Source organism: Lynx canadensis, chromosome C1 (genome assembly GCF_007474595.2).
Source record: "Lynx canadensis isolate LIC74 chromosome C1, mLynCan4.pri.v2, whole genome shotgun sequence".
In the NCBI taxonomy this organism is placed as follows: domain Eukaryota; kingdom Metazoa; phylum Chordata; class Mammalia; order Carnivora; family Felidae; genus Lynx; species Lynx canadensis.
In genome coordinates, this window is record NC_044310.1 from 14,954,115 (window position 1) to 14,978,863 (window position 24,749).

A 24,749-nucleotide genomic window follows, 5' to 3' on the forward strand; every position below is an offset into this window, starting at 1 on the left:
GGAAGTCATTGCTCTAAAACAACTGAGAGATGATGGTGGCTTGGAAGAGTAGTAACAGTGGAGGTAATGAGAAGAGGTTTGTTTATGGATATATCCTAATACCAAATCCAAAGTAACTGCTTACAGATTAGATGGAGGTGTGGGGATAACTAGAACAGACCAGCACATCAGGTGAGCTTGAGCCCTACTTCGGGTGAGCCTGAGCCCTGCTTTAGGTGAGCCCCGCTTCTCTCTCTCCCTCTCTGCCCCTTGGTCAGTTGTGTACCCCACCCACCCCCCTCTCAAAAACTAAAATTAAAATTAAGTATGGCCAAATTATCATGTTAATTGTATGTATGACAGGACTCCCTGACAGTCAGTGGTAGAGAAAATCAATAGAGAAGTAAACGGAGAAAGAAAAAAAAAAAAAGTTACTGTTAACAAGGTCACAGGAAAAGGTCTCTAGGTTCGTTATCACCTATGAGTTGATAAAACCCATCTATTATCAGGAAAATATTGTTTCAACGTAAGATCAGAAATGTTCATAAAGATTAGACATGTAACGAAGTTACACTGCTATCAACAACTTGTCGTGGGAGTACAGTAGAAAGGCAAGGAAAGAAAAAGCTGGGAGAAGATAATGGTCTCCAGTCACCAGAGAGAGAAAAGAGAGAAAAGTGAAATGTGTATTTAAATGCATTTCTAGCTCATGGTTGTATACGTGCGTCACACTCAGGGCAGAAAAAGCATACAAAAACCAGGACATTAATTTCAAACTTTGTGCTTCTATGATTCCCTTTTCTTTTGCACTATTTCACTGACTCTCCTTGGGCACTCTGAAGACCACTAAGTGCTTTTCTGAAAATGTGGCTTCTGGGCTAAAGCCTCAGCAATTCTAACTGCTTGCCTCAGTAATGCAAGTAAATACTGTTACTGAACAATATCAAGACAATATGCATTCGATATAAAAATCATCTGTAGAAATCACTGGATTAAAGACAATTTTCCAAAAGTCATCCATCATAACAAAGATCTCACATAAACACACTCAAAACACAAACTCTGTGAATTACAAATTTAAACAAATTAATGTATCTGCACAAATGTCTCAATGATCAGTGTAGATGTTTTTATGTGGCAACTTTTTAGAACTGAATTACTACCAAAATTCTGCCAAAATTTTACATTAAATGTTTAAATTAGGATATTATATTATTTTTCTCTAGAGGTTTACAGAAACCTGAATTCTCTTATGTTTCAGACTCTAAATTAAAAAAATAGAGTTTAATGTGGGGACACCTGAGTGGCTCACTCAGTTAAGCATCCGACTTCCAGCTCAAGTCATGGTCCCACAATTCATGGGTTCAAGTCCTGCATGGGCTCCGCGCTGACAGTGCAGAGCCTGCTTGGGATCCTCTCTCCCTCTCTGCCCTGCCTACCCCCAACTTGCACTTTCTAACTCAAAAAACAAAAACTTAAAAGAAATGCGTATCAATCACCTCACACCCATTAAGGATGGCTAAAGACAAAACAAACAAAAAACGGGCACCTAGGTAGCTCAGTCAATTAAGCGTCAGACTCTTGGTTTCAGCTCAGGTCATGATCTCCCAGTTTTGTGAGTTTGAGCCCCGCATTGGGCTTTGCGCAGGGATTCTCTCCCTTCTTGGGATTCTCTCTCTCTCCCTATCTACCCCTTCGCCACTAGCTCTGTCTCTCAAAATAAATAAGTGAAAAACTTAAACGAACAAACACACACAGGTTGGCGACGATATGGAGAAATTAGAAATTCTGTATACTGCCGGTAGGAAAGTAACGATATGGTCACTGTGGAAAACAGTATGGCAGTTCCTCAAAAAAACTAAAAACCAGAATCATCATTTCATCTAGCAGTTTTACTTCTGGGTATATACCCCCAAAGAACTGAAGGCAGGGTTTCAAAGAAATATTAGTACATCAGTGTTCACAGCAGCATTATTCACAAGAGCCAAAACGTGAAACCCCAAGCGTTCATTAACAGAAGGATGAATTAACAAAATGGACTACATACAGCAAAAGAGTACTATCCAGCCTAAAAGAGGAGGGCAAGTCTAACATGCAACAATAAGGATAAACTTCGAGGACACTGTGCTAAATGAAATAAGCCAGTCACAAAAAGATAAAGACTGCGTGACTCCACTTACATGAGGTACTTACAGCCAAAATCATACAGACAGAAAGCAGAAAGGTGGTGGCCAAGGGGGAAAGGGATTTCCTATTTAATGGGTACAGAGCTGCAATTTTACAAGATGAAGAGTTCTGGAAATACATGGTGCTCATGGTAGCACATCACGAATGTATTTTATATCACTGAACTGTACACTTAAAAATGGTTAAATTTTTTTTTAATTTTTTTTTTTTCTTTTCAACGTTTTTATTTATTTTTGGGACAGAGAGAGACAGAGCATGAACGGGGGAGGGGCAGAGAGAGAGGGAGACACAGAATCGGAAACAGGCTCCAGGCTCTGAGCCATCAGCCCAGAGCCCGACGCGGGGCTCGAACTCCCGGACCGTGAGATCGTGACCTGGCTGAAGTCGGACGCTTAACCGACTGCGCCACCCAGGCGCCCCTTAAAAATGGTTAAGATGGTCAATTTTGTTTATCTGTATTTTAACACGATTTAAAAAAAAAAAAACATTAAAATCAAAAAAATAGTGGGAGCTAGGGCGCCTGGGTGACCCAGTTCATTAAGCATCTGACTTCAGTTCAGGTCACGATCTTGTGGTTCATGGGATTGGGCTCTGTGCTGATAGCTTGGAGCCTGATTTGGATTCTGTGTCTTCCTCTCTCTCTGCCCCTCCCCTACTCATGCTTTGTCTCTCTCAAAAATAAACATTAAAAAAAAAAATTTTTTTTTTAACAATGAAAGCTGAGAGGACATTGAGTTTAATGCTGAATGTTCTAACAGCTGATGCAGTGAAAGAATTATTCTACCAAGGTCTTGTAAGAGTTAACATGTAGGTGTTTTTTTTGTTTTTGTTTTTGTTTTCAGAAAGAAACTACAATGGAGATATGAAAAAGAAAATATAACAAGACAAAAAATAAAGCCCAAGGGCATCTGGGTGGCTCAGCTAGTTAAGCATCCATCTGACTCTTGATTTTGGCTCAGGGCATCATCTCACAGTTCATGGAGTATGAACCCCTTGTCAGGCTCTGTGCTGACAGGGTGGAGTCTGCTTGGGATTCTCTCTCTCTGCCTCTCCCCGGGCCATGCTCTCTCTCCCTCTCAAACTAAATAAACTTTAAAAAATAAAATAAAATACAAATAAATAAAACCCACAAAAAAAGGTTTTGTCCTTAGCTCAGCTAAATGTTATCCTTCTTGAATATTTACTTTCACCTTCCTCATGAAAAAGGGGCTAAGGGAATAACACAGACATCTGTGCTTTGAAGTACAGGCCAACGGCTCATACCTGATGTCCACTCTAAGTTTAGGGTAATACTGAGACACATATTTCCTGATGAGACTGTAGGAAGCTTCTTTAGGTTCACAAAGGCGAGTAAAGGCCAACGGGAGGATATCCTCCAATTTTACTTGTGGTTCTGGATCCACTGCGGAGCTTCTATTCTGAAATATATTACCAAAAATTATCATCATTAAAGAATATAGAGTTTTCTGTTCAAATGCTTCTGTATTCAACTCAAGGGCTTTCCTGAATTGATTGATAATTTAACTTGTGCTAAACTATCACTTTTTTCCACGTTCAAACAAATATACTACGGGGCACGATGGCACTTGTGTGGCAACTCTTTTGAGTTATGAAATTCAGATTGAGAGTTAAAAATATGTATAAAAATGAGGGGCACCTGGGTAGCTCAGTCAGTTGAGTGTCCAACTTTGGCCCAGGTCACGATCTCACAGTCGGGGGGTTCAAGCCCCGTGTAGGGCTCTGCACTGACAGCTCAGGGCCTGGAGCCTGCTTCAGATTCTGTGTCTTCCTCTCTCTCTGTCCCTCCCCCACTCACACTCTCTCTCTCTGGCTCTTGAAAATAAATAAATGTTAAAAAAAAAAAAAAAGTATAAAAATGAAAAGGAATGGTAGACTTTACTTAAAAGTCTTAGTTTATTCTTACCCTTCAATAACAAAGAATAAAGACCATGCAGCACCAAAAAGCACTGCACAGAAGTTCATTTCAAAAGTGTTTCAAAGTTGTAGAAAAAATGTACAAAAACTTTCAGAGTTGCAAAAACACAGCTGTAGAGGAACAGTCACGATTTCAGTTACTGACATGGGGAAAATACTGAATGTTTCACTTTATTATTAATATTTTATAATTATTATTTATTATTTATTTATATATTTTTATATTAGTTATATTTAGTAATATTTCACTTTATTATAGAAAGTATTATACTTTCCACAAATGAAATTATGTGTCTTAAGAAGTGTTAACATTTACAAAAAAAAAAAGAAAAAGAAAAAGAAAAAGAAAAAAGAAAAGAAAAAGAAAAAAAAGAAAAAGAAAAGAAAAAAAAAGAAAAAGAAAAACTGGCTCTGAATATAGTTTTGGGGTCTATTATTGGGTAAAGATGCACTCATATATGTCCCTTTTCGTTTAACAGATTGGTTTCACTAAAAGAAGTATAATTCATAGAGTTGCCAATAATTCAACATATGGCAGTTAAGTGCATGGGCTCGGCGGTTGGGGGGGGGAGGGGGGGGAGACGACTGCTTGGATTTACACTGTTTTCTACTCACCAGCTGGGCGATAATGAGCAAATTACTTACAACCTCTTCAGGCCTTAATAGTAAGGCTACACTTTACATAGTGCCTGGCACACAGTGAACACTCAATAAATGTCATTTTAGGAGATGTAGTTTTAGAGTGCTCAAACTGTGGTTTAGACTTCTTACCTTTCTGTTTCTGGATTTCTGAGGTGTTTTTCTTGATTTTTGGACCACAATAAAACTCCCAGAAGCACCTTTTCCTTTTACCTATGGTAAATTAATTTTAGTTGCGATAACCAATATTTTTATTTTAAATTATCCTGGTATTAATATTTATAACTTTATATGAGACTAAGCAAAGTACAGGGCATGACGATACAAGAACTAATGTAAAATGTTCAACTCTTCAGAGAAAAAAGAACAATGGATGAATCAAAAGACTTGGGACTGAATCCCATTTATGGTACCATCTAGCCATTCAATATTGGACAACCCCATGAAGCCTCTGAGCTTTTGTTCCCTCGTCTACGAACCTGGGGAAGAATGCTATTGTGACACCAGGTTAACAGTATATAAGCTATCCACCCCGCATGAAAGAAGGTATAATCTCTTGGGGAAAATGAGAAAATCTCTATTTTGAAAGGAAGACTGCTCCCTGGCAAAAGTTTATGGACCGCTGATCTCAAACTATAGTGCTTCCCAGACCACCCATGGGCCATTATTACTGCACCTGTGACGGTTATCTAACTCACAGCCACTGCATATGATGGTATGTGTAAGTCTTACCACGTGTTTCCACAGTTTACAAAGCACTTTCACAGAACTTTAAAGCTGATTCACACTAACCAGAGTCCTCCACACCTTAGCTTTATTTTATGCTATCTTGAACATAGCAATCAAGCTGAAATACTTTCAGCCTGTAAAGTGTTGTTTAAGCATCAAAATGAGGTTCAGCCTATGAGGCAAGAATAGGTCATAAACTATATCTCGTAAAGAAAAACACGAAGCCAGCTCATCAATTATGCTGACATACACTATGATTGAGGACAGATCTTTGGCTCTAATTACACTGGTTAGATAATACCTTTCAGTCAGAGACCATTACAAAGGCCATATAAACATCAGTTATACAACATTTTGAGAAAACTATAACGTAAGCTCCACGGCAGAAATCTGCTTTACTCACTGATGGGCCCCCAAGCACCTGGCACACAGGAACAATTTGTATTTGTGGAGTGAAGTACTTGTTGGAAGTTCCTAAGCAGAATTTAAATGCCTGAATGGCACAGAATTCTGTGTTCATCAGATTGTGCAGAAAGGTATGGAAGAAAGGCAACGGGACTCTCAGAATGCAGTGAACTAGGTCCTTTGAACTATTTTTGCCACTACCATGGCATTGTGGTAATTACTTCATCCCTCTGAACCTTTGAAGAAAATTTAGGTAAGATACACTCCATTCCAACTTAAAATTTCTATGTTTCTAAGCAATGTTTTGATGTACTAGGCAAAATAACGTAGATTTATGCCTGAAATCAATACTGGTTTTAGTACTAGTCTCAATTTACTCAGGCTTCTCTAATGCTCCTAACAAGCTTCAATAATTTTAGACACTGTTAAGATGAACCTATTTACAAACTTATAATGGTAACAAGTCTAGTCATAAGGTAGGCTTTAAAACTAACAAATGCAAGACGAGGGCAATTCTTTTTTGCTGCTGCAATAAAAGAATTCCTTAACCCCACCTCTCATCTTCAGTACATGATCTCAAGCACAAGGGGCCCCCAAAGAAAATCCAATCAGAAGTACAAGCAGCACTAGAAAACAATTATGCTATCATATTGCTTCTGCTCTCCAGAACAGTTAACTTATCAAAGGTAACTGGCACCAGTGATCTGAAACCTCGTCTCAAATAATAAAACTAGGCCATGCTTAAACATTTCATCATCATGTTAATTTATATTAAAAAAAAAAAAAAAAGACAAAAAGCCTAAATGTTATTGTGGACTTACAGCTATTACATGTTGAAATGATCTTATCCTCAACAATTGTTTAATACCTGTTTGATGACACCTCTATTTAATTCTCTTTTTAGTGCTTGTTTAAGGAGGTAGCCCCTTCTCTCCAGCTCCAGAGAAGGGTACTTATGGATAATGTATTTCCGAATAGCAACCACTGATGCACCACTCTTCTGGAAGCATGCCTAGAAAACAGATTTACCGAAACACGCATATTACTTTACACTAGCTGTTTTCATTAGACAGAGAATCTGACACATGTTTTCAAAATAAACTATTTTGGAGATGAACTTGATAATGAATGATAAAAATGGCATGTAAGATGGGGCGCCTGGGTGGCTCAGTCGGTTGGGTGGCCGACTTCGGCTCAGGTCATGATCTCGCGGTCCGTGAGTTCGAGCCCCGCGTCGGGCTCTGTGCTGACAGCTCGGAGCCTGGAGCTTGTTTCGGATTCTGTGTCTCCCTCTCTCTGACCCTCCCCCATTCATGCTCTGTCTCTCTCTCTATCTCAAAAATAAATAAACGTTAAAAAAAAATTAAAAAAAAAAAATGGCATGTAAGAATGAGTAGTATTTCAGGTAACTTCAGTTCATCATGGCTGTGGAGAAATACAGAATTACAATATTTTTGCAACAATTTTACTTTAGTTCAAACCAGGCAAAGAGAAGACACAACATGTGAAGAACAACATTCTGTGTGTCAAGGAAGAACCTCTTTCCATTTTAATTCTATTTTGTATTTAGAAGACAGATCTTTAGCATTAAAATGAAAAAAAAAAATAGAACATTTCTATTACTTGCAGGATTACAGATCTGGCTCATTTTATGGAATGAGCTTTAGCACACCAGGACCAATGTTTCTCTCTAGGCTTTATGCAAATGTCAGCAGAGAAGATAAACAAAGATAATCTGAATAAATGGCATAAAACTGGTTTCATAAATGGCAAAATCTTAAGGAGAGTTGTGGGTAACAATGAGGACATTCAATTGCAATTTAAACTGCTCTCTTCCATTTCCATCCAATTTAACTATATTCTATTTGATTAATGCCCAAGGAAGACTCAAGTAGGTCATTAAGTCATGAAGGTGGCAAATTTTTTTCAAGTGCTTTACATTTTGAAGCATACATAAGCAGCATCTGTTATTTACCTAACGGGCTAGTTCACCAATTCTGTGTTGTCTTTCTCTATAAACTGAATGGAGAACTTACTCATTCTCATTGGATAAAACACTTGGTTGAATTTTATTTTATATACTTTGACAATAAAGAAAAAAATTCACAGGCAGATGGAGCAGAAAAGACTACAGAACATAAAACAAGTTGGGTTAATATGGTTCACCTATTTCAAGTAAATGTTTCTGACCTATCAAAACCACTGATGTTTACTCCTGATCTTAAAATACGAAGAAAATCAAACGGAAAAGAACCCTCTAATGCTAAAACAATTCCATGCTCCACCAAACTGACAATGAGATGGAAGCAGACATCAGGACTCCTGTTTGATTCACAAAATGGTTCTGGTAGTCTGAAATCATGATTTGTTACACTGCATGGAACACACACCCACCCACCCCTCATTTGTACAAATATGCACAATCAGAGTCAAACTATTCTTTAGACCTAATTTATACTGTTCTAATTTTTGTTTCACTATTTAAAATTTTAGTCCTTCTCCAACCTCACTGTGACCCTGCTTCTCTAAACTTAGGCTGAGTGGTCATGAAGTGAAAACCTTAATGAAAAGCTATACAAAGAAATGAGATCTCACCATAGTCAAGCTATCTAGACCAAGAAAGTTTCAAGGAGTTGAGAGCACTCTTAAAAGAATACAGGGAGAAAAAAAAAAAAACAAAGAATGCAGGGAGAGGTCTAAAGACAAACTCTTTTCCAGTTTATATGTCAGTGCTGTCTTCTCAAATTCTGAGAATGACCACTAGGCTGCCCCTTCCTATGTATACCATCCTTGATTAAATTGGTTTTTATCCCCCTTTCCCCAACTCTGACTCAGATCCTAGCAACAAGGTCCCTAAAACGAGGGTGTCTTTGGCTATCTTAGCTTCTCTTATCTCATCATGTGAATTAACATGGCAAAAGTAACCAGAAAAACTTACACAAAAAAGGCAAGGTCAGATTAGAAGATAACCTGAAAAATCAAGGGGCCTGCGTGGCTCAGTAGGTTGAGCGTTGATTTTGGCTCAGGTCATGGTCTCACGGTTTGTGGGATCAAGCCACGCGATGGGCTCTGCGCTGAGAGTATGGACACTGCTTGGGATTTTCCCTCTCCCACCCTCTCTGCCCCTCCCCCACTTGTATGCGCGTGCGTGCACAAGTTGGGGAGGGGCAGAGAGGAAAGACAGAATCCCAAGCAGGGATGCGGGGCTCCAACTCATAAACCGTGAGATCATGACTTGAGCCAAAGTCAAGAGTCAAGATGTTTAACTGCACCACCTAGGTGTCCTAAAATAAACAGACCCCCCCCCCCAAAAAAAAGATGCCCTTAAAAATTAAAATTAAGAAACCTACATGAAGACCCTTAAGCTAATAGAAGTCAATGAATTATAGAAAAGTCATAAAGGAGGAGAATTTTTGGTGATGAAACAAAGTAGTAAGGTTTCTAAGAAGGTTTCTTATAGCTCAGGTAGGAAAGCTAACCACTACCAGTATTAGACACTCAAATTTGAAAAATGAACCTAAAGACAGTAAATCTTTTTTGGGGCGCCTGGGTGGCTCAGTCAGTTAAACGTCCAACTTCGGCTCAGGTCATGATCTCATGGTTTGTGAGTTTGAGCCCCATGTCAGGTTCTGTGCTGATAGCTAGGAGCCTGGAGCTTGCTTAGGATTTGGTGTCTCCCTCTCTCTCTGGCCCTCCCCTGCTTGCACTCTCTCTGTCAAAAATAAATAAACGTTTAAAAAAAAATTTTTTTTAAGATAGTGTATCTTTTTAAGATAAAATCCTCTATGCTATTCCGTTACTCTCAGTCACAATCAGACTTTCATAAAGGCAAAGATGACCCTGTTTTATTCTCTGTTATATCCCTAGCAGGATTATCTGACACAGAGAAGTTTTAGTTAGTCCTTAAATGTTTGTTGAATAAATTAACAGGTTCAGCCTTCAAAGAAATACTATACTTAACCAATAAAATGAGTGTAAAAAAAAAAAAAAATCTAAAATTAAAAATACTTGCTATAGTAAATTTGAATTTAAAAAATTAACAGTGCTCACCAAATGTGATTTTCTTAAAAAACAAAAAAACAAAAACAAAAACAAAAAAACACATGAACTTCACAATGGCTTTCTTCTACTTTAGTATCTTTTAGGAAACAGCAAGATTTCTGATGTCTGGACAGGAATATGCCATTTTCAAATAACCAAAAGACAAACAGAATAAATCTAAGATGAACTGCTTGTAATAAAAACTTGCCTTAATGGCCTCAGTTAGGATTGCATCCATCTTGGGACGTGGGGAGGAAGCCATCGGTGTTTGTTTCTGGGCCCTGGCTAGCTGGCTGGCAGAAAGGGTAGCCCAGGAAGGTATTGTTTTTTTCACTTTCTTCTCCTTTTCTTTAGACTGATCTTTCTCACTTTAAAACAAAGAATTGTTATTATGCAAGGTAAACTCTCCAGAAAGAGGTATAAAGTCAGAAAGAAGAATAGACAAGAGAGGGATAAAAATTAATGTTTTAATTTACTTCCACACTAAAGTGATATATAAAATAAGCAAAGTTTGACAAAATAAAACCTTTTTTAAAAATTGGATACTGTAAATGAACCAAAAAGGTGTTTTCTCTTAGGTACAGGGGAGAGAAGTCATATAAATTAGCACTGGTATGAAGGACCAGCACACGAAAGAAATGAGAATTTTAAAATGTATTCTAATAACTACAACAGGTGTAACTTAGCACAGTGAAAAGAACTCAAGCTCTGAAGTCAGAAGACCTGGGTTTGAGTTTTTGCTCTAACATTTCCTAGCTATAAGACTTTAGCCAACTGACCTGAATCTCAGCTTCCTCAGCTGTAAAATAGTAATATAAAACATCTTATAAGGTTGTTGCAAGAATTATGAGATTATGTTCATAAAAACAATTTTGTGAGCCATAAAGCATTATACAAATGTATTCTAAATAATCATAACAGTACCCCATGCAACTAAAATATAGGGTAGCTGCTAAAAATTCCACAGAACTTAAACCTATAAAGCTGGGATAAAGGATTCCTTGAGGATTACACCTAGAAGGTATAGTTATTACTGAGTTACTCTTTTATTTTAAATGTAATTCCTAACTGTTCTGACCAATTATGAGAAGAATGCAACCAGTTATCCTGCAAAAACAAACAAACAAAAGAACCCTCTTCAAATTAACAAAGAATTTCCACCACACTGTACAGATTATCAGTAGCAAATTTTGCTTTCAGATTCTTAAAGTCACCGTCCAAATGTACACATTTTTAGGTGACTCTGGCAATGGCTGATACAGATTAATGTTTTCTAACATAAACATATAAAAACAACTCGCAAAGGTATAGGTAGGAATAAAATGGTCAAGTGTTTCCCAGGTCAGATTTTTAGAGTCATGTTTCATTTCTTATTGAAATTATGTCAATGATTAAAATATGAGACACTCCCATAATGAATCCTAAGTACACAAAAAAAAGTTTCAAAGACAAAAGCAATGAATTTTGGGTTATTCAAACCATTGTTATAAGAGCTACAAGCTCTAATAGGCCATAGAACTATATATAATAAACCTATTTCAAACAGTAATTCTAAAAAGTAAATCCAAGTAAGTAGCAAACATCTAGCATAAACCAGTGATACAATCCTTTAAAACAATCTGATCTACAGTCCTTTTACACAGTCTTCAATTTTAAATAGCAAGAAGGCATAACTCCTTACTCCTTTTTGGTTTCCTCAGAAGACTTGTTCTCTTCCTTCTCTTCGTTCTCAGGTTCTCCCTTTGGCTGCTCTGTCTCACTAGATGTAGCAGGTGGAGTTTCATTCTCTTGTTCTTCTACAGTGGAGACAGATTCCTCTGAACTTATATCTGGTTCTAAAAAATCAGGTGTGCAGAATGGCATCAAATAGATAGATTAGAGCCTGAGTCAATAAAAGGGTAAAAGGCTATATTATTAAACAGAGAAGCCAAATGTTCCAATTGACAGACTTTAAAATGAATAAGTGTCTATCAGTTGCAGTGTTCTTTCCTTCCTTATGTAGCTCTAACTGCCTGTTCAAAGGTTGTTTATCCAGACCACTATGTGAAAAAAGGAGATGGACCAGGGAATTACACAGAAAGAGAAACTCATTTTACCCTGAATCAAACCTCTTGCCTGTTCTCCTCTGCAATATTAATGAGATTCATAATTAAGACATTAGCTATTTCATAATTTAACAGATGAATCTTAGTAAGGGAATAAGTAATAGAAAGTTAACACCTATTTTCCAAGTGAAAAGACTGGGGCAAGAGCAGAAACGTGAGGGGGGAATACTGAGGTCTGCAGTGGCTTGTTTGTGTCTTTTCTCAGCAAGCCTCTTTGAGCAGTACTACAAAATACAGAGCCCCAGATATGGTTAAATAGGGACTTCAAAGAAAGGACTCTCCAATGGCAAAACACAGGCAAAAAATAAAAGTATATGCTTGAAGAGTTTGGTCATTTAAATTATGTGAACGAATTATTATCATAATGATGAAAAATCCTAAAGAACAAAAAAATGCCGGGGCGCCTGGGTGGCTCAGTGGGTTAAGCATCTGACTTTGGCTCAGGTCATGATCTTGTAGTTCATGGGTTTGAGCCCTGTGCTGCCAGCACAGAGCCCCCTCAGGATCCTCTGTCTCCCTCTCTGTCCCTTTCCTGCTAGCATGTGCAAGCAATCTCTCTCTCTCTCAAAAATAAACATTTTTTTTTTAAAAAAGAACAAAACCATGCCACTTACTTCTTATAACCAAACTACATATATACAATTCTAAAGGAATTTCTAATTTTCAACAAATTAAAATTCTAAACCCTGAATTTCAGGACAGTCAACTGTCATTTGTTGATCTCATCCTGGATTATGCTCTTCAATGAGACATGCACAGATTTGAAAATCCTCCCATATGTTTAGCCAAAATTGAGGTTTTAGAGTCAAACATACCTGGATTCAAAAGTTCAGTCCTTATAATTTTCTAGCTTCGTATCTTATGGCAAGTTCTTTGACGTCTCCAAGCCTTAGTAATCTTACCTCACAGAGTTATCATGGGGATTCTATAAAATGCTTTAGGGAATGAATACCTGTACTTGTACCATGTGGGTGACTCCCATCCTCCTTCAGCCTCTCCTGCTGCTTCTAGAACTATTTTGCAAAATATTAAAGCTAGAACTTCATTCTAACAATGGCATCAGGTAATTCAGATAATTTTTTAAATCACATATGTATCTTTTACTGCCCCTTGGCCCACTAATTTGACTTAATTGGCTTCATGGGTAAGGACTTTCTATTAGTCATTATGTTTATTTATACATGGTCTTATTCTAAAAAGGATGAAAAGAACCACTTACTGGGTTTTCCTCTAAGAGTAGAACTATAAATTCAATTTCATATTATTTTCTCTTCTCAAGAATAATTGCTTAATAGTTGATGGATTAATAAATGTACAGTCACTCAACAGGCACTGAGTATGTAGTATGTACAAGACACTGCTTCCAACTCATTAAACTATTGTGTCTGTCTCCAAAATGCAAGTATGTACTTTTAGTGGGAAAAGATAAAACACAGAACTCGTCAAGCAACTTACGGATCCCTTCTGAATTCTTGGCTGACTTTTCCAATACCTGAACTCTCTGGCTTGTATTCTGAAAACTGAGGTCATTAATGATTTAGTGGCTTTACCTGTTAATCAAATGTGGTTTAAGGCAGGCCATCAAGTGGCTTAACTCAGTGCCGGACAAAATAACCAAACTTCAACTCACCAGCACCTCTCATTTTGTAATTTTATTTGGGAGAAAAGAGAGAGAATGTGTGAGCAGGGGAAGAGCGGCAGAGGGAGAGAGAGAATCTTAAGGCAGGCTCCATGCTCCGCACAGAGGCCAATTCAGGGCTTGATCCCATGATCCTGGAATCATGACCTGGGCCTAAAACAAGAGTTGGAGCGCAACCAAGTGAACCACCCGGGCGCCTCCCTCTCATTTTTTTTAATATGCTGATTCCCATGTCTCCTAAATAAGCAATTATACCCAAATTGCTTACAGTATTCATCTGAGTATTTTGAGACAAAATCCAGGTTCCACTGGAAAAAAGTATATTCCTGCCGCACCAAGGAATAAAGGCAACAAGAGTGCCTTATTCCTAACCGGTGCTGGTAAACAGATATTTAGTTCTAATAGCCACGACAGGATGGTGCTCATCCCTGGCAAGCCTGAGATAAAAAGCGAGGGAGAAAAAGAGAAAAGGAAAAGAAAGAAAAAAGTCACAAGAAGAAAATGAAAAACAAGGAAAAGGAAAGAGGTGATTAAAGATGCCATAAAGGAGCACGATTACCCAGGTTGATGGTTTTACATTTCTCTTGACTCATTATGTTTCTACCTATGTCCAGCCAATCTTCTCTCCACCAATACCATATATAAACCAATGCTCTGATTGCCCCTTTGCTCCCTTAAGGCCTTGTGATAATTTCTGAGGGATCTTGAACTGTCCGTCTAGAAGTCCCAAGTCCCCCGTTCGTCCACAGCCTTCATCCCCAAGACACCGTATGCCCAGAAGCTACTCTTCAACTGTTCCTGTTCTCGCCAACCATTTTCTGTTTTTCATTCCAAGAACATGAAGTTTACACCTTCTAAAAATCTTTAGAGACAAGATGAAATTCTTCCTTTGCTCACTTTGGTCTGGAAATGATGTATCAATAGGTACAACTTCTCTCTTTCAGTGTTTCCCCAAAACAGCCATGAAAAAACAATTAAGTTCAAAGGAATTCACAGGATACTCTGAATTGGAGTAGAAACTTCTGCCATTTCAAATTGTCTCCTGCTTTACTTTACCTGGCTTTTCTTCCTCCCCTTCAGCAAGCTTGCTTTTGGGAGGAGTTTCTCGTGTAGAATTCACAGTTCGACGAATCGGCATGGTGCTATCTTCCACCTTCTGAGAAAAGAGACAGCCATAATCACACATGCATGAGAAAAATTTTCTTTTTCTCTTTTTCTCAAGAACCTAACTGGGTGTCAGAAGATGTAGGAGAATTCTTCAAGTCGACTCCAGGATCTGATGCAAATTATTTTTAACAAGTTTTTTTGAAGTGAACCATGGTGTTTAAGAAGTACTTTTCAAAGTATTTTATTTTAGCTAGAATTTCAAATGGAAACTGGTAATATACTTGATTTGGAATAAATTTAAAAGGTTGGAGGTTTTCTGAGGAATTTGAGGGGAAAGGGAAGATGAAAAGAATTTTTTATCTCTTCGATTTTTTCAGATTCACAACCCAGACTCCCCAAAGGAAAGGAAAGGAAAGGAACATGTACCAAGAAAGACCCAGCAGGGTCTGAAGTCAGGGACCGATCCAAGAGTGAGCTTCAAGAATGTGTCAGCCCCTACCTCACCTAACTTGTCCGCGTGGATCAGCTGAGCTCCTACTATAAGTGGGAGTGCCTTAGGATGGACGAGTTCACCTTGAGACGTATCAGTCGCCATTTAAAATAATTTCTAGGCCCGAGTACAGGTTACACTCTGAAGCCTCTGCTGTTAACCACAAGGATTTTTCCTAATGGTTTCAGTGTGGTGAAGAGTCAACCTAAAGCACAGAAAAGACCTGGTGTGAAGATTAACAGAAACAAAACTAAACTAAATGTCTAAATTTAATACACATCCAAAGGGGAAAAATTAACTATAAAACTTATAGTTAACTGACAGATGACTCGGTCAGTTATCATTAAGAAAGATAAAATCACTATCAAAATATACACCAGATTAAAGCAGCCACTAAGACAAACGCACAAGCCACAGCAGCTGTTGCACCTTCCACATGAACAAAGGCAACAAGGACAAGAAAGCTCATAAGGAATCTAATCCCATTCCCCTCCTGCTACCATTAGGAACTTAGAGAGGACAGAATAAGCAGACTAAGGAATAGTTTAGTCAAATGTTTCCTCAAAGATAAATGACTAAAGAGAGAAGGGTTTTGTTGTTATTGTTCTCAAAAGGACCAGGAAAATTAACTGTAACTTTAACTTCGTCTCCTTTAGATAAAAGTAATACAAGGGCAAAAATACTCCTGAAGAACGTGATACTCTAACAGCCTCCAGATCCAGAGAGGCAAATTCAGACCATCACCTAGGAGAACAGAAGTATGCTTCCAAGACCTTATTTGTTATTTTTAAAGTAAGCAAAACTAGCACAGAAGAAAGAACATAATTAAATATTCAAAGATAAAACCCATGTAGTCACTCAAATTTGCCTGGTCATTAATACTCTCTGTCCTCAAAAAAAAAAAAAAAAAATCTCATCTGGGACTCAGTGGCATTTTATAACAAAAATCTCTCCAAAATATAAGAAAATGATCATTTAGGTGCTTAGACCTTTGGGCTAACGAACATTAACAAAGAATTAGAGAACAGTAGATCAGTCATTCAACCCCTGCTTGAAGCTCTAACCCTGTCTAGGAATTTAAGTTTTCAATTTGTCAGGTAATAGTCCCAAGCTACAATAACTGGGATAAATTAAAACAAACAAACAAAAAACCCCAAACATAAAGAATGCTTTCACATTTACAGGGAAAATCTTTTTATGGGAACACCAAGAGCAATGCCAGACTTGTGAATGGTCAATCAGCTGCAAACAAATGCAGTTGAAAGAATTCAAGATACACTGAAACTTACTATCAAGAGTCAATTAGCAATATCCATGAATATTTTTAAAATTATCAACTGTTATAAAAACTGCTTAAAATGCTCATATGGCAATTCACTTTGAAGAACTATAAAATACAGAAACAAAAAACTGTTTTCTCATCTGTGAAAAGAGGGCCACACTGGCCTTCAGGACACTCATAAGAAACCCCAAAGTCTTGTGAAACCTAAATGTCTATCTTGGAATAATCTGAATACATACACCTGCTCATTCATGCAACTAGCACTTACATGGTAATACATTTTCCTTGACAATAAAAAAACCTAAGCAAATCTGCTGCTGTCTTTACATGTGAACCCTACACAGAAGGAAACTATCATGATCAAGTTATCCTTGGTAAAGTGATATTGCTAATGAATTCATCTTTCCTAACCCACGATAATACTAGGTAGGGTGAGAAAATGCTACTGTTAAGTCAATAAAACCTTCAGGAATCTCTGCTCATAGAGTATCTTGAAAACAATTTTTTCCCTGTAAACACAATTACTGAAAAAAGTGTCAAAGCCTTTCCAGTCAACTATATTCACTAATTACTCAAAATTAAAACAAACGGTGAAAAGGGGAGGAGGCGCACAGAGGAAGCTATCACTAATGCCAAGGTGATGAAACTAAAATTGGGGCAACAAGCGCATGGTCCATAAAGACACTGGACACCACTAACCTAAGGACAAAATGAGTTTAAATTAGGCCAGATAAGACGTATGCCCAGGTTGGAATTTAAAAGAATAAATAAGTAAGTTGGTTTGCCAATGTTCCTGGCTGCATCCACCAAAAATATAAATCCTGACACCCTCCTGCTTAAAAACTCCCTATCACCACCCCCATTATTTTACTAGTCCCACCTCCCACTCTATCACTCTACTCTCTTGACTCCAAACACAAAACTTCTTTTGGCCCTGGCACTGTGCTCTGCTCACCCCTCCCTGCCTCAGTGTTTGCACGTGCTGTTCTCTTAAACTAGAACACTTTTTTCCTAGACACCTCAATCACCTTACTGCTCACTGTCACCCCTTCAGAAAGACCTCCCTCCCAACCTTCTCATGCTTCAGGTTTCTTCAGCACTTAACACCAACTGAAATTCAAAATACGTATTTACTTGTTTATCATGTATCTCTTCCAAATGCAATGTAAGCACTATAAGGGCTAGGACTTGAATTCACCAATGTAGTCCCAGCACCCAGAACAGTGTCCAAAACATAATGAGTGTTGGATAAGTATTGGGGAAAAAGTTAAATGAACAATACTGTGTGATTAAGGACCTATTACTATATTCAGTGCATGTGAAGAACACTTCAAAAATAAACCCAGTTACTTGGGATACATATTAAGAAGTCTGTCTTGGGGCACCTGGGTGGTTCAGTTGGTTAGGCATCCGCTTTTGGCTCAAGTCATGATCTCACAATTCGTGGGTTCGAGCCCTGCATCAGGCTCTGCGCTGACAGCTCAGAGCCTAGAACCTGCTTCAGATTGTGTGTGTGTCTCTCTCTCAAAAATAAACAAACATTAAACAAACAAACAAGTCTGTCTGAGGGGCACCTGATCGGCTCAGTCTGTAGAACATGCAAATCTTGATCTTGGGGTCCTCAGTTCGAGCTCCACGTTGGGTGTAGTTTACTTAAAAAAAAAAAAAAAAAGTCTGCCTTAGCTCTGAATTTCCTTGGTAAAAGGTCATGGAACTTAAAGCTGCAGCCTCTAATACTTTAATAGGTTGGCTAATGAATTATTTAATATGTTCAATGCTCATTACACAGCTAACAAAACTATATGGATGGTTCATTCACACTACCTCACCATCACCATGTACCTAATAACTTTCTGAATCAGACTTTTAGGCTACCATGCTTATTCTCCAACAGAGATATTAGCTAGGTGGTTCACCGCTGGATACTTGGTGCCTAAGAACACACCAGGCATAGAATAGGTGCTCGATAAATATCTGTTAAATCAAAGGATGAACAGACGAAAAAGTTTCCCACCTAGGTTATGTGTGCCAAAAACAAATAATCTGATTTTACTTGTGATTTATGTGGTCCGTCTGTGGTCTTCAATTTAGGTTTTATTTTTTTAAATGTTGGATTGACTATAAAAAGAACTACTTTTGTAAAAGGAAATTCTAAACTTTTTAATTTAACGCAAGCAATAAAGGTGATGAAATCAGAATTTCAGAGTTTTTATTTATTTTCTTTACATTAAGACAAGGCAAGGGGTGCCTGGGTGGTTCAGTCGGTTGAGCTCAGGTCAAGACCTCAGGGTTTATTCATGGGTTGGAATCCTGCATGGGGCTCCCAGCTATCAGGGTAGCTTTGGGTCTTCTGTGCCCCTCCCCCACTTGTGTAAGCACATTGCCTCTCTCTCAAAAAAAAAATTGAAAAAAAAGAGAAAGCAATAGAAAAATAAGTAGGAACTTATTATATCTCAGTTTATCGATATCCTTGAAAATATGCTTTTTGGAGAGTACCTGGGTGGTTCAGTTAGTTATGCGTCCTACTCTGGATTTCAGCTGCTTGGGAATTTTCTCTCTCTGCCTCTATCCGCCCCCAGCCCTCCGCTGAAGATTGTGTGCGCGCTCTCTCAAAATAATAATCTTAAAATGAAAATATGCATTTTAGGGAAAGTAGTATTATTTCATGTTTTACCAAAAAACGTGTGCAATATGTTATAAAATCACTAGCTTTGCACAGACTATATTAAACTGTTCCCAGTCTAAAGTCTTTAACTGTCCTCAGACTACAGTAATGTCACAAGAAGCATGCTGGTAATTAACTGACAACTTTTTTTTTTTTCCCACTTTCACATTTCAATAAATCTGTTATGTACCTAACAAATCTGTCTTGGGCACAGAAGCTATGGCCACTACAGGACCCACCTTGAAAGATAGATAATCACAACCTAAACGGCTTAACACTTAAGATTTTCATCTATGAACAGTTTAGGATACTTCCTCCAACTTTCTGCCCTCAATCGTCCAAGTAAGCTTAAAAACGAAGCCAAATCAAAAATAATAAAAAACCTTTAAAATGTTACTCCTACTTTGAAACACGTTAAACTTTTTAGAGGAGCAATAAAAACTTAAAAGAGCTCACAGTGGCTTTATGCCCATGCCAAATTAGACAAAATTAAAAGCATCTTCCAAAGTAAAACCAGCCACGTCTAATTTCACTCTTAAGACACGACAGCTTGTCCATCAAGTCCCAAGCGAATTCCTAGAGATATTTCTAATTGTATTCTCACTTTTCGATGTAATGTAAAGTCAGGAACAATAATAAACAACGTAATTTCTATGCTGAAGGGGCAGTTAAGTTCACCTTGTCCAGTCCTCTGTGCAGGAGAGAATACTCCCCCCAAAGGGTTAAGTGACTCGTCCTCGGTCACAGACAGTGGCAAGTCGGTATCAAAATTCAGATCTGAGGCTCTCACTTCAGCACTCCTGCCTCCACCTCTGGACAAACGCTCATATTCACGAGTTTGACTTTATTAACGAAAACCACACCGTCTAAGGTGCGGCGAGTAACAAGCTCTGGGAATGCCAGACGGGAAAACGAAAGCTCAGGCCCGCGTCGCAGCAGCAGCAGCAGCAGCAGCAGCAGCAGCAGCAGCAGCAGCAACAGCACGGAAACGCCCGCCCAGACCGCCGAGAGGAACACGGAGAACAGCGCAGCCGAGACAAAGAGGCAGGGAGCGGCCGGTGCGGGGCCCGAGCAGAGGCGGGGGGGGGCGAGGGACCAAGATGAAGGCAGCGCGGCAGAGGACGGAAGGGCTCAGCGGCGGCGGACACCGAGGAGCTGCGGCGCGGGCTACGCGCGGCCGGCGGCTCGAGACGCGGGGCTCGCGCTCGAAAATGCACGCGGCCGAGGCCAACGCCACGCCAGGGGCAGGGGCCACCCCCGCGACGCTAGAATCGGCGGACCGCGAGCAACAGCGCTCCGCGCACTCACCACTGGGAGCTCCGTAATGGCGGCGGCGGGGGCGGAGAAGCCGGGGGGCGGGCCCGCCGCAGCCAGTCACCGCCGCCGGCATCTTTCGAACCCGCTCCGAAAACCGCTGATGGAATGGGGGGGGAGGGGGAGACGGGAAGGCGGGGACGACGGCGAGGTCCGCGACGGGCCTCGGGAGCATGCGCAAGGCCTCAGCCAATCGGAGCGCAGCGGGAGGACGCTGGCGCAGGCGCGCTGGGACGCAGGGCCCTGGACCTGGGAAGAGCTACCCCTCCTCCCCCCTAGTCCAAACAAAACAAGGGCGGGAGCGCGCGCGCCAGTGGGCCCCGGAGGAGGCGTCAACGAGAGGGGCAGGGGGCTAGGTCGCAGGAGAGAGGGGAGAGGGCAGGGAGGGCGGAGCGGCCGGGAGAGGCAGACAAAAAGCGCCACCTCCGGGGACCCGAGCGCCCCGCCCCCTCCACTCTGGGAGCGGCGTCGGCGCCCCGGGCGAGCGGCCTCGACCACTCGCCTTCGGGGTCCATCGAGCCCGCGTCCACTCCCCGCCCGCCTGTTCCGACCTGCATTACCTCTGCGCTCCCCCCTTCCTGGCGCCTGCGTTCAGCACGGCCTCTCGGCGCCGCTCCCGCTGCCGCTCCTCGTCTCCGCCGCCGCTGTCCTCCAGGCCCAGCCGCCGAGCTCTGCCGCCCCGCCCCCCTGCCCGCGGCCCCGCGCGCGCACGCGCACGCGCACTCCCGCGCCGGCCCCGCCCCCGCGCGCGCCCGCGCCCCCAGCCCACGGGAGCTGAGGGAGTGCGCGCGGCGTGCCTCCCTGGCCGGGCGCGCGAGAACGCGAGAGGGCGCTCCGGGACGGGAGGACGCCGGGGAGGGTGCTGTGTGTCCGCCCACGCTTCCGCCGGGCACTGCCTGGTGGTTCCCGTTAGCTTGGGTTCGCTTTCGTTTTCCTCGGAAGAGCACTCTTTTCACTGCCTGCCCTTTCGCTACTCTCTGGTTCGGTCCCTGGTCCTTAGCGGGTCTCCTCCTTGGAGATCCGTCTACCTTTAGTCGGTTTGGCATCTCCCGCTGTCACTTTAGCCACAGCGCGAGAACTACCCTTCTCTGAAGACTGTGGACAGAACTGGACAACCGGATAGCGGAAAATCCGGTACCTCACATTCGTTCCTATTAAGTATGCAGACATTACAGGGCTGAGTAGTGACTCAGGAAAAGAACTGGAAAAGTTGCTTTTCTCGTCTGCGAATCGGTCTTCCTTGGCCTCTACATAGGAAAGAAGAGTTCTCAAAAAGTAAACCCTGGGATCAGAAAAGAGGGAATTCCCTTGAATTGTCATATTGCTTGGGTATCAGCGTACTTAGGCAATGTACATACTGTTGAAAAATGTAACTTTTCAAAGTCGGTGTTTTGTGGTGGGGTAGAGGTGGGGCGGGTAACGAATATAGGGAAATAATAAACACTAAAATTACCCCGAGGCTCACAGCAATGTGGCCAATATTCAAATGCTAATCATTCTAAAAATTTATTATGAAACCATTTAAGTACGCTAGCCCAGTCCTCAGGCCGTGTAATCAGCATTTTAACTATCTACCAGCTTTCCCAGTGGTAGCCATCCACTCACTCCATCCGTTGCAAAATGAGCTGTATCAAATTGAACAGCCACCATCAGACTCCTTACTAATGGTATTACCAGTGCTCTGTTGTTGCATTCAACCTGTTCACAAGGGGTGTCAGTTATTTTGTGCCATCCCTGTGTCCTGCTCAATTCCTCTGTTCTTATCAACATTCCTATCCTTTGTCTCCCCCTTTAAAGACGCTATTCTATTTCTATGTGTTCATAAAACATCTTACCTTTGTTCTTTTCCCTTAAACTGTCTTTAGCCCTATCTCATACGAGAAGCTGACCCAATTAAGAGCAAACTAGGTACTAGGTTTCTCCTCCTCCACAGATTTTTGCTTAAAACACCCCCCACCCCCCAAAACACTCCTTATTCTGTTGTTTACAACATGTATATCCAAGGAGGGAAAACCTCAAAAGTCTTCCTCAAGGGTGACACACAAACCATGCACTAGGGCTACCTCTTGCTGAAGTCTGAAGTTTTAAGTTTTCGACTTACAAAGGGACTTTAAATTGTTTACTGTACATGTATATCAGTTTAGGCATTTTACATCTGCTAAATGTAGCATCTGGCTAGTTTTGGTTTTTATACTTAGCTGCATCTGAGTTAAGACTCGATGGGGGGCGCCTGGGTGGCGCAGCCGGTTAAGCGTCCGACTTCAGCCAGGTCACGATCTCGCGGTCCGTGAGTTCGAGCCCCGCGTCGGGCTCTGGGCTGATGGCTCAGAGCCTGGAGCCTGTTTCCGATTCTGTGTCTCCCTCTCTCTCTGCCCCTCCCCCATTCATGCTCTGCCTCTCTCTGTCCCAAAAATAAATAAACGTTGAAAAAAAAAATTAAAAAAAAAAAAAAAAGACTCGATGGGGGTATGGTTTTATAGCTTATCTCACTTGGCTTTCTTTGAGCTATACTAGTAAAAACAATATTCAGGGTTTTTTTTTTTTAAGATTTATTTTTGAGAGAGCATGAGCAAGCGTGAGCAGGGGAGGGGCAGAGAGAGAGGGAGACGGAGGATCTGAACCTGGCCCCACACTGACAGCAGCGAGCCTGATATGGGGCTTAAACTCATGAACCATGAGCTCATGACCTGAACCTAAGTCAGAAGCTCAACCAACTGAGCCACCCAAGTGCCCCTCAGTTGTGTTTGTTAAGCAGAGTTATGTGATGAATTTTTTACTATTTACTTAAGCTGTTAAGGCTGTTTGGCTTGCACTGGAAGAAACACACACCTTAGGGAGTTTAGGGGCAGGTCAGCTCCTACAGGGTGTATGGAGGTTACTGTCAGAACATTGGAACCCTCCCCCCCCCGGCCCCCCCCCGCCCCCCCCCCCCCCGCCGGACTCACAGTCATCTCTTGCACTGAAGTTCCACCATTCAGAGATTCATTCCTTTGGCTAAAGCTTCACTCTCTTCTATAGCACTTGTAAAGTGCTAATACCAAGGAGAGCTAACATACAAGCCTCAAACTGATAGAGAACTCACTGTTTTTCATCTCTAAACTTGAAAATCTAAAGCTTTCCCTTCCACAGTCAGGGATCAGAAGAGTAAGGAGAGCTTGATTAGAAGAGGAATTTCTAGCAGAGAGAAGTAATAAATGTGCTGCAGTCTGTGATGACTTAACAATTATGCCCAGGGACACCTAACTTACAGGAATGACTTGAGAATCTCAGAAACATAGGGTTTTGTGAACTAGAAAAGCAAGTGCTACATCCCCACAATGCAACTGTATCATCTCTAGTTTCCAACAAAACATCCACTTTTTCAGAAGCCAATTCCCTTTGAAACTTTAGCATACAACAAGATTTGAAGACAGTCTGTTGTGAGTGCAATAGATAGTTTTTTTGCTGTCCCTCAAATTTTAAGCTAAGTGATACTTCAGTCTGTTAGGCTAAAATGTCTTGTTTTATATAAAAAAGCAAAATGTGCGGCTCTGGAGATTTGGGCATAAGGGTAGAGGAAGTTGAAGCAATTGCAGATGTCAGGAGTGGCCCAGGACAGAGCTAGGATATTACAGTCATGGGAGTGAACATTGAAAGTTCCATCTACCTATTTTACTCATATTCCAACTTGTGTTAATAAGGAATAATTCTTTATTGCCTGGTGGGGAGAGGTTTCTGTTCCCAGCAAGGCTGATCTTTGTTCTTCCCACAAATCAAGGCTGAGGAACTACAATTTCTTGCAAAAGTAACCAAAAGCTAGGCTAGTGCTTGGATCCCTTAACAATGTATGGTCCAGGCAGGTTTGGGAGTCACTTGACTTTTCTGGTTTCCAGCCAGAAAGACTTTCTGGAAATGGCTCTCAATTTAGTTGCAGCTTGGAAAGAGATGGCAAGAGAATTAACAATTTGCACTATTAGGCAAAAAATGGAGGCTGATGAAAAGATTTCCTATAATTCTTCCAACTCCCTCACCATGGTTTTCTTATTGTTTGTGGTTACCTGAGGCCATGACCCTGGTTTAGAGATAAACAATCACCCTGGATCCTCCTCTGCGAATGTTGCACTTTCCTCTACTCACTGGTGGCAGTAATTTTATTCAGCCCAGTAGTCATTGAACTGTAAAGCTTTTTTCTAAACTCAGAGATTCTGAATTTAAAACATGTCTGGTGCCGATGGTTTTGGATAAAAGATCAT

General features: G+C 40.7%; 1 protein-coding gene across 4 annotated transcripts in view; it reads right to left on the bottom strand.

The window, feature by feature from the left end:
* The window catches only part of HP1BP3 (heterochromatin protein 1 binding protein 3), a 39,372-nt gene extending 18,176 nt beyond the window's left edge, over nt 1-21,196 (bottom strand). The window contains exons 1-8 of one of the 4 annotated variants that reach the window (XM_030324069.1): nt 21,078-21,195; nt 15,266-15,461; nt 14,716-14,815; nt 11,597-11,750; nt 10,124-10,283; nt 6,743-6,886; nt 4,873-4,953; nt 3,430-3,584 (exon numbers count right to left, since the gene is read on the bottom strand). In XM_030324069.1, the coding sequence (XP_030179929.1) occupies nt 3,430-3,584; nt 4,873-4,953; nt 6,743-6,886; nt 10,124-10,283; nt 11,597-11,750; nt 14,716-14,815; nt 15,266-15,361 (890 nt within the window). In that variant the 5' untranslated portion in view covers nt 15,362-15,461; nt 21,078-21,195. Of the gene's footprint in view, nt 1-3,429; nt 3,585-4,872; nt 4,954-6,742; nt 6,887-10,123; nt 10,284-11,596; nt 11,751-14,715; nt 14,816-15,265; nt 15,462-21,077 lie in introns of those variants that run through there. The other 3 variants (XM_032594210.1, XM_032594209.1, XM_030324070.1) reach the window with 3 other exon arrangements.
* Between the last annotated feature and the right edge of the window lie 3,553 nt (nt 21,197-24,749).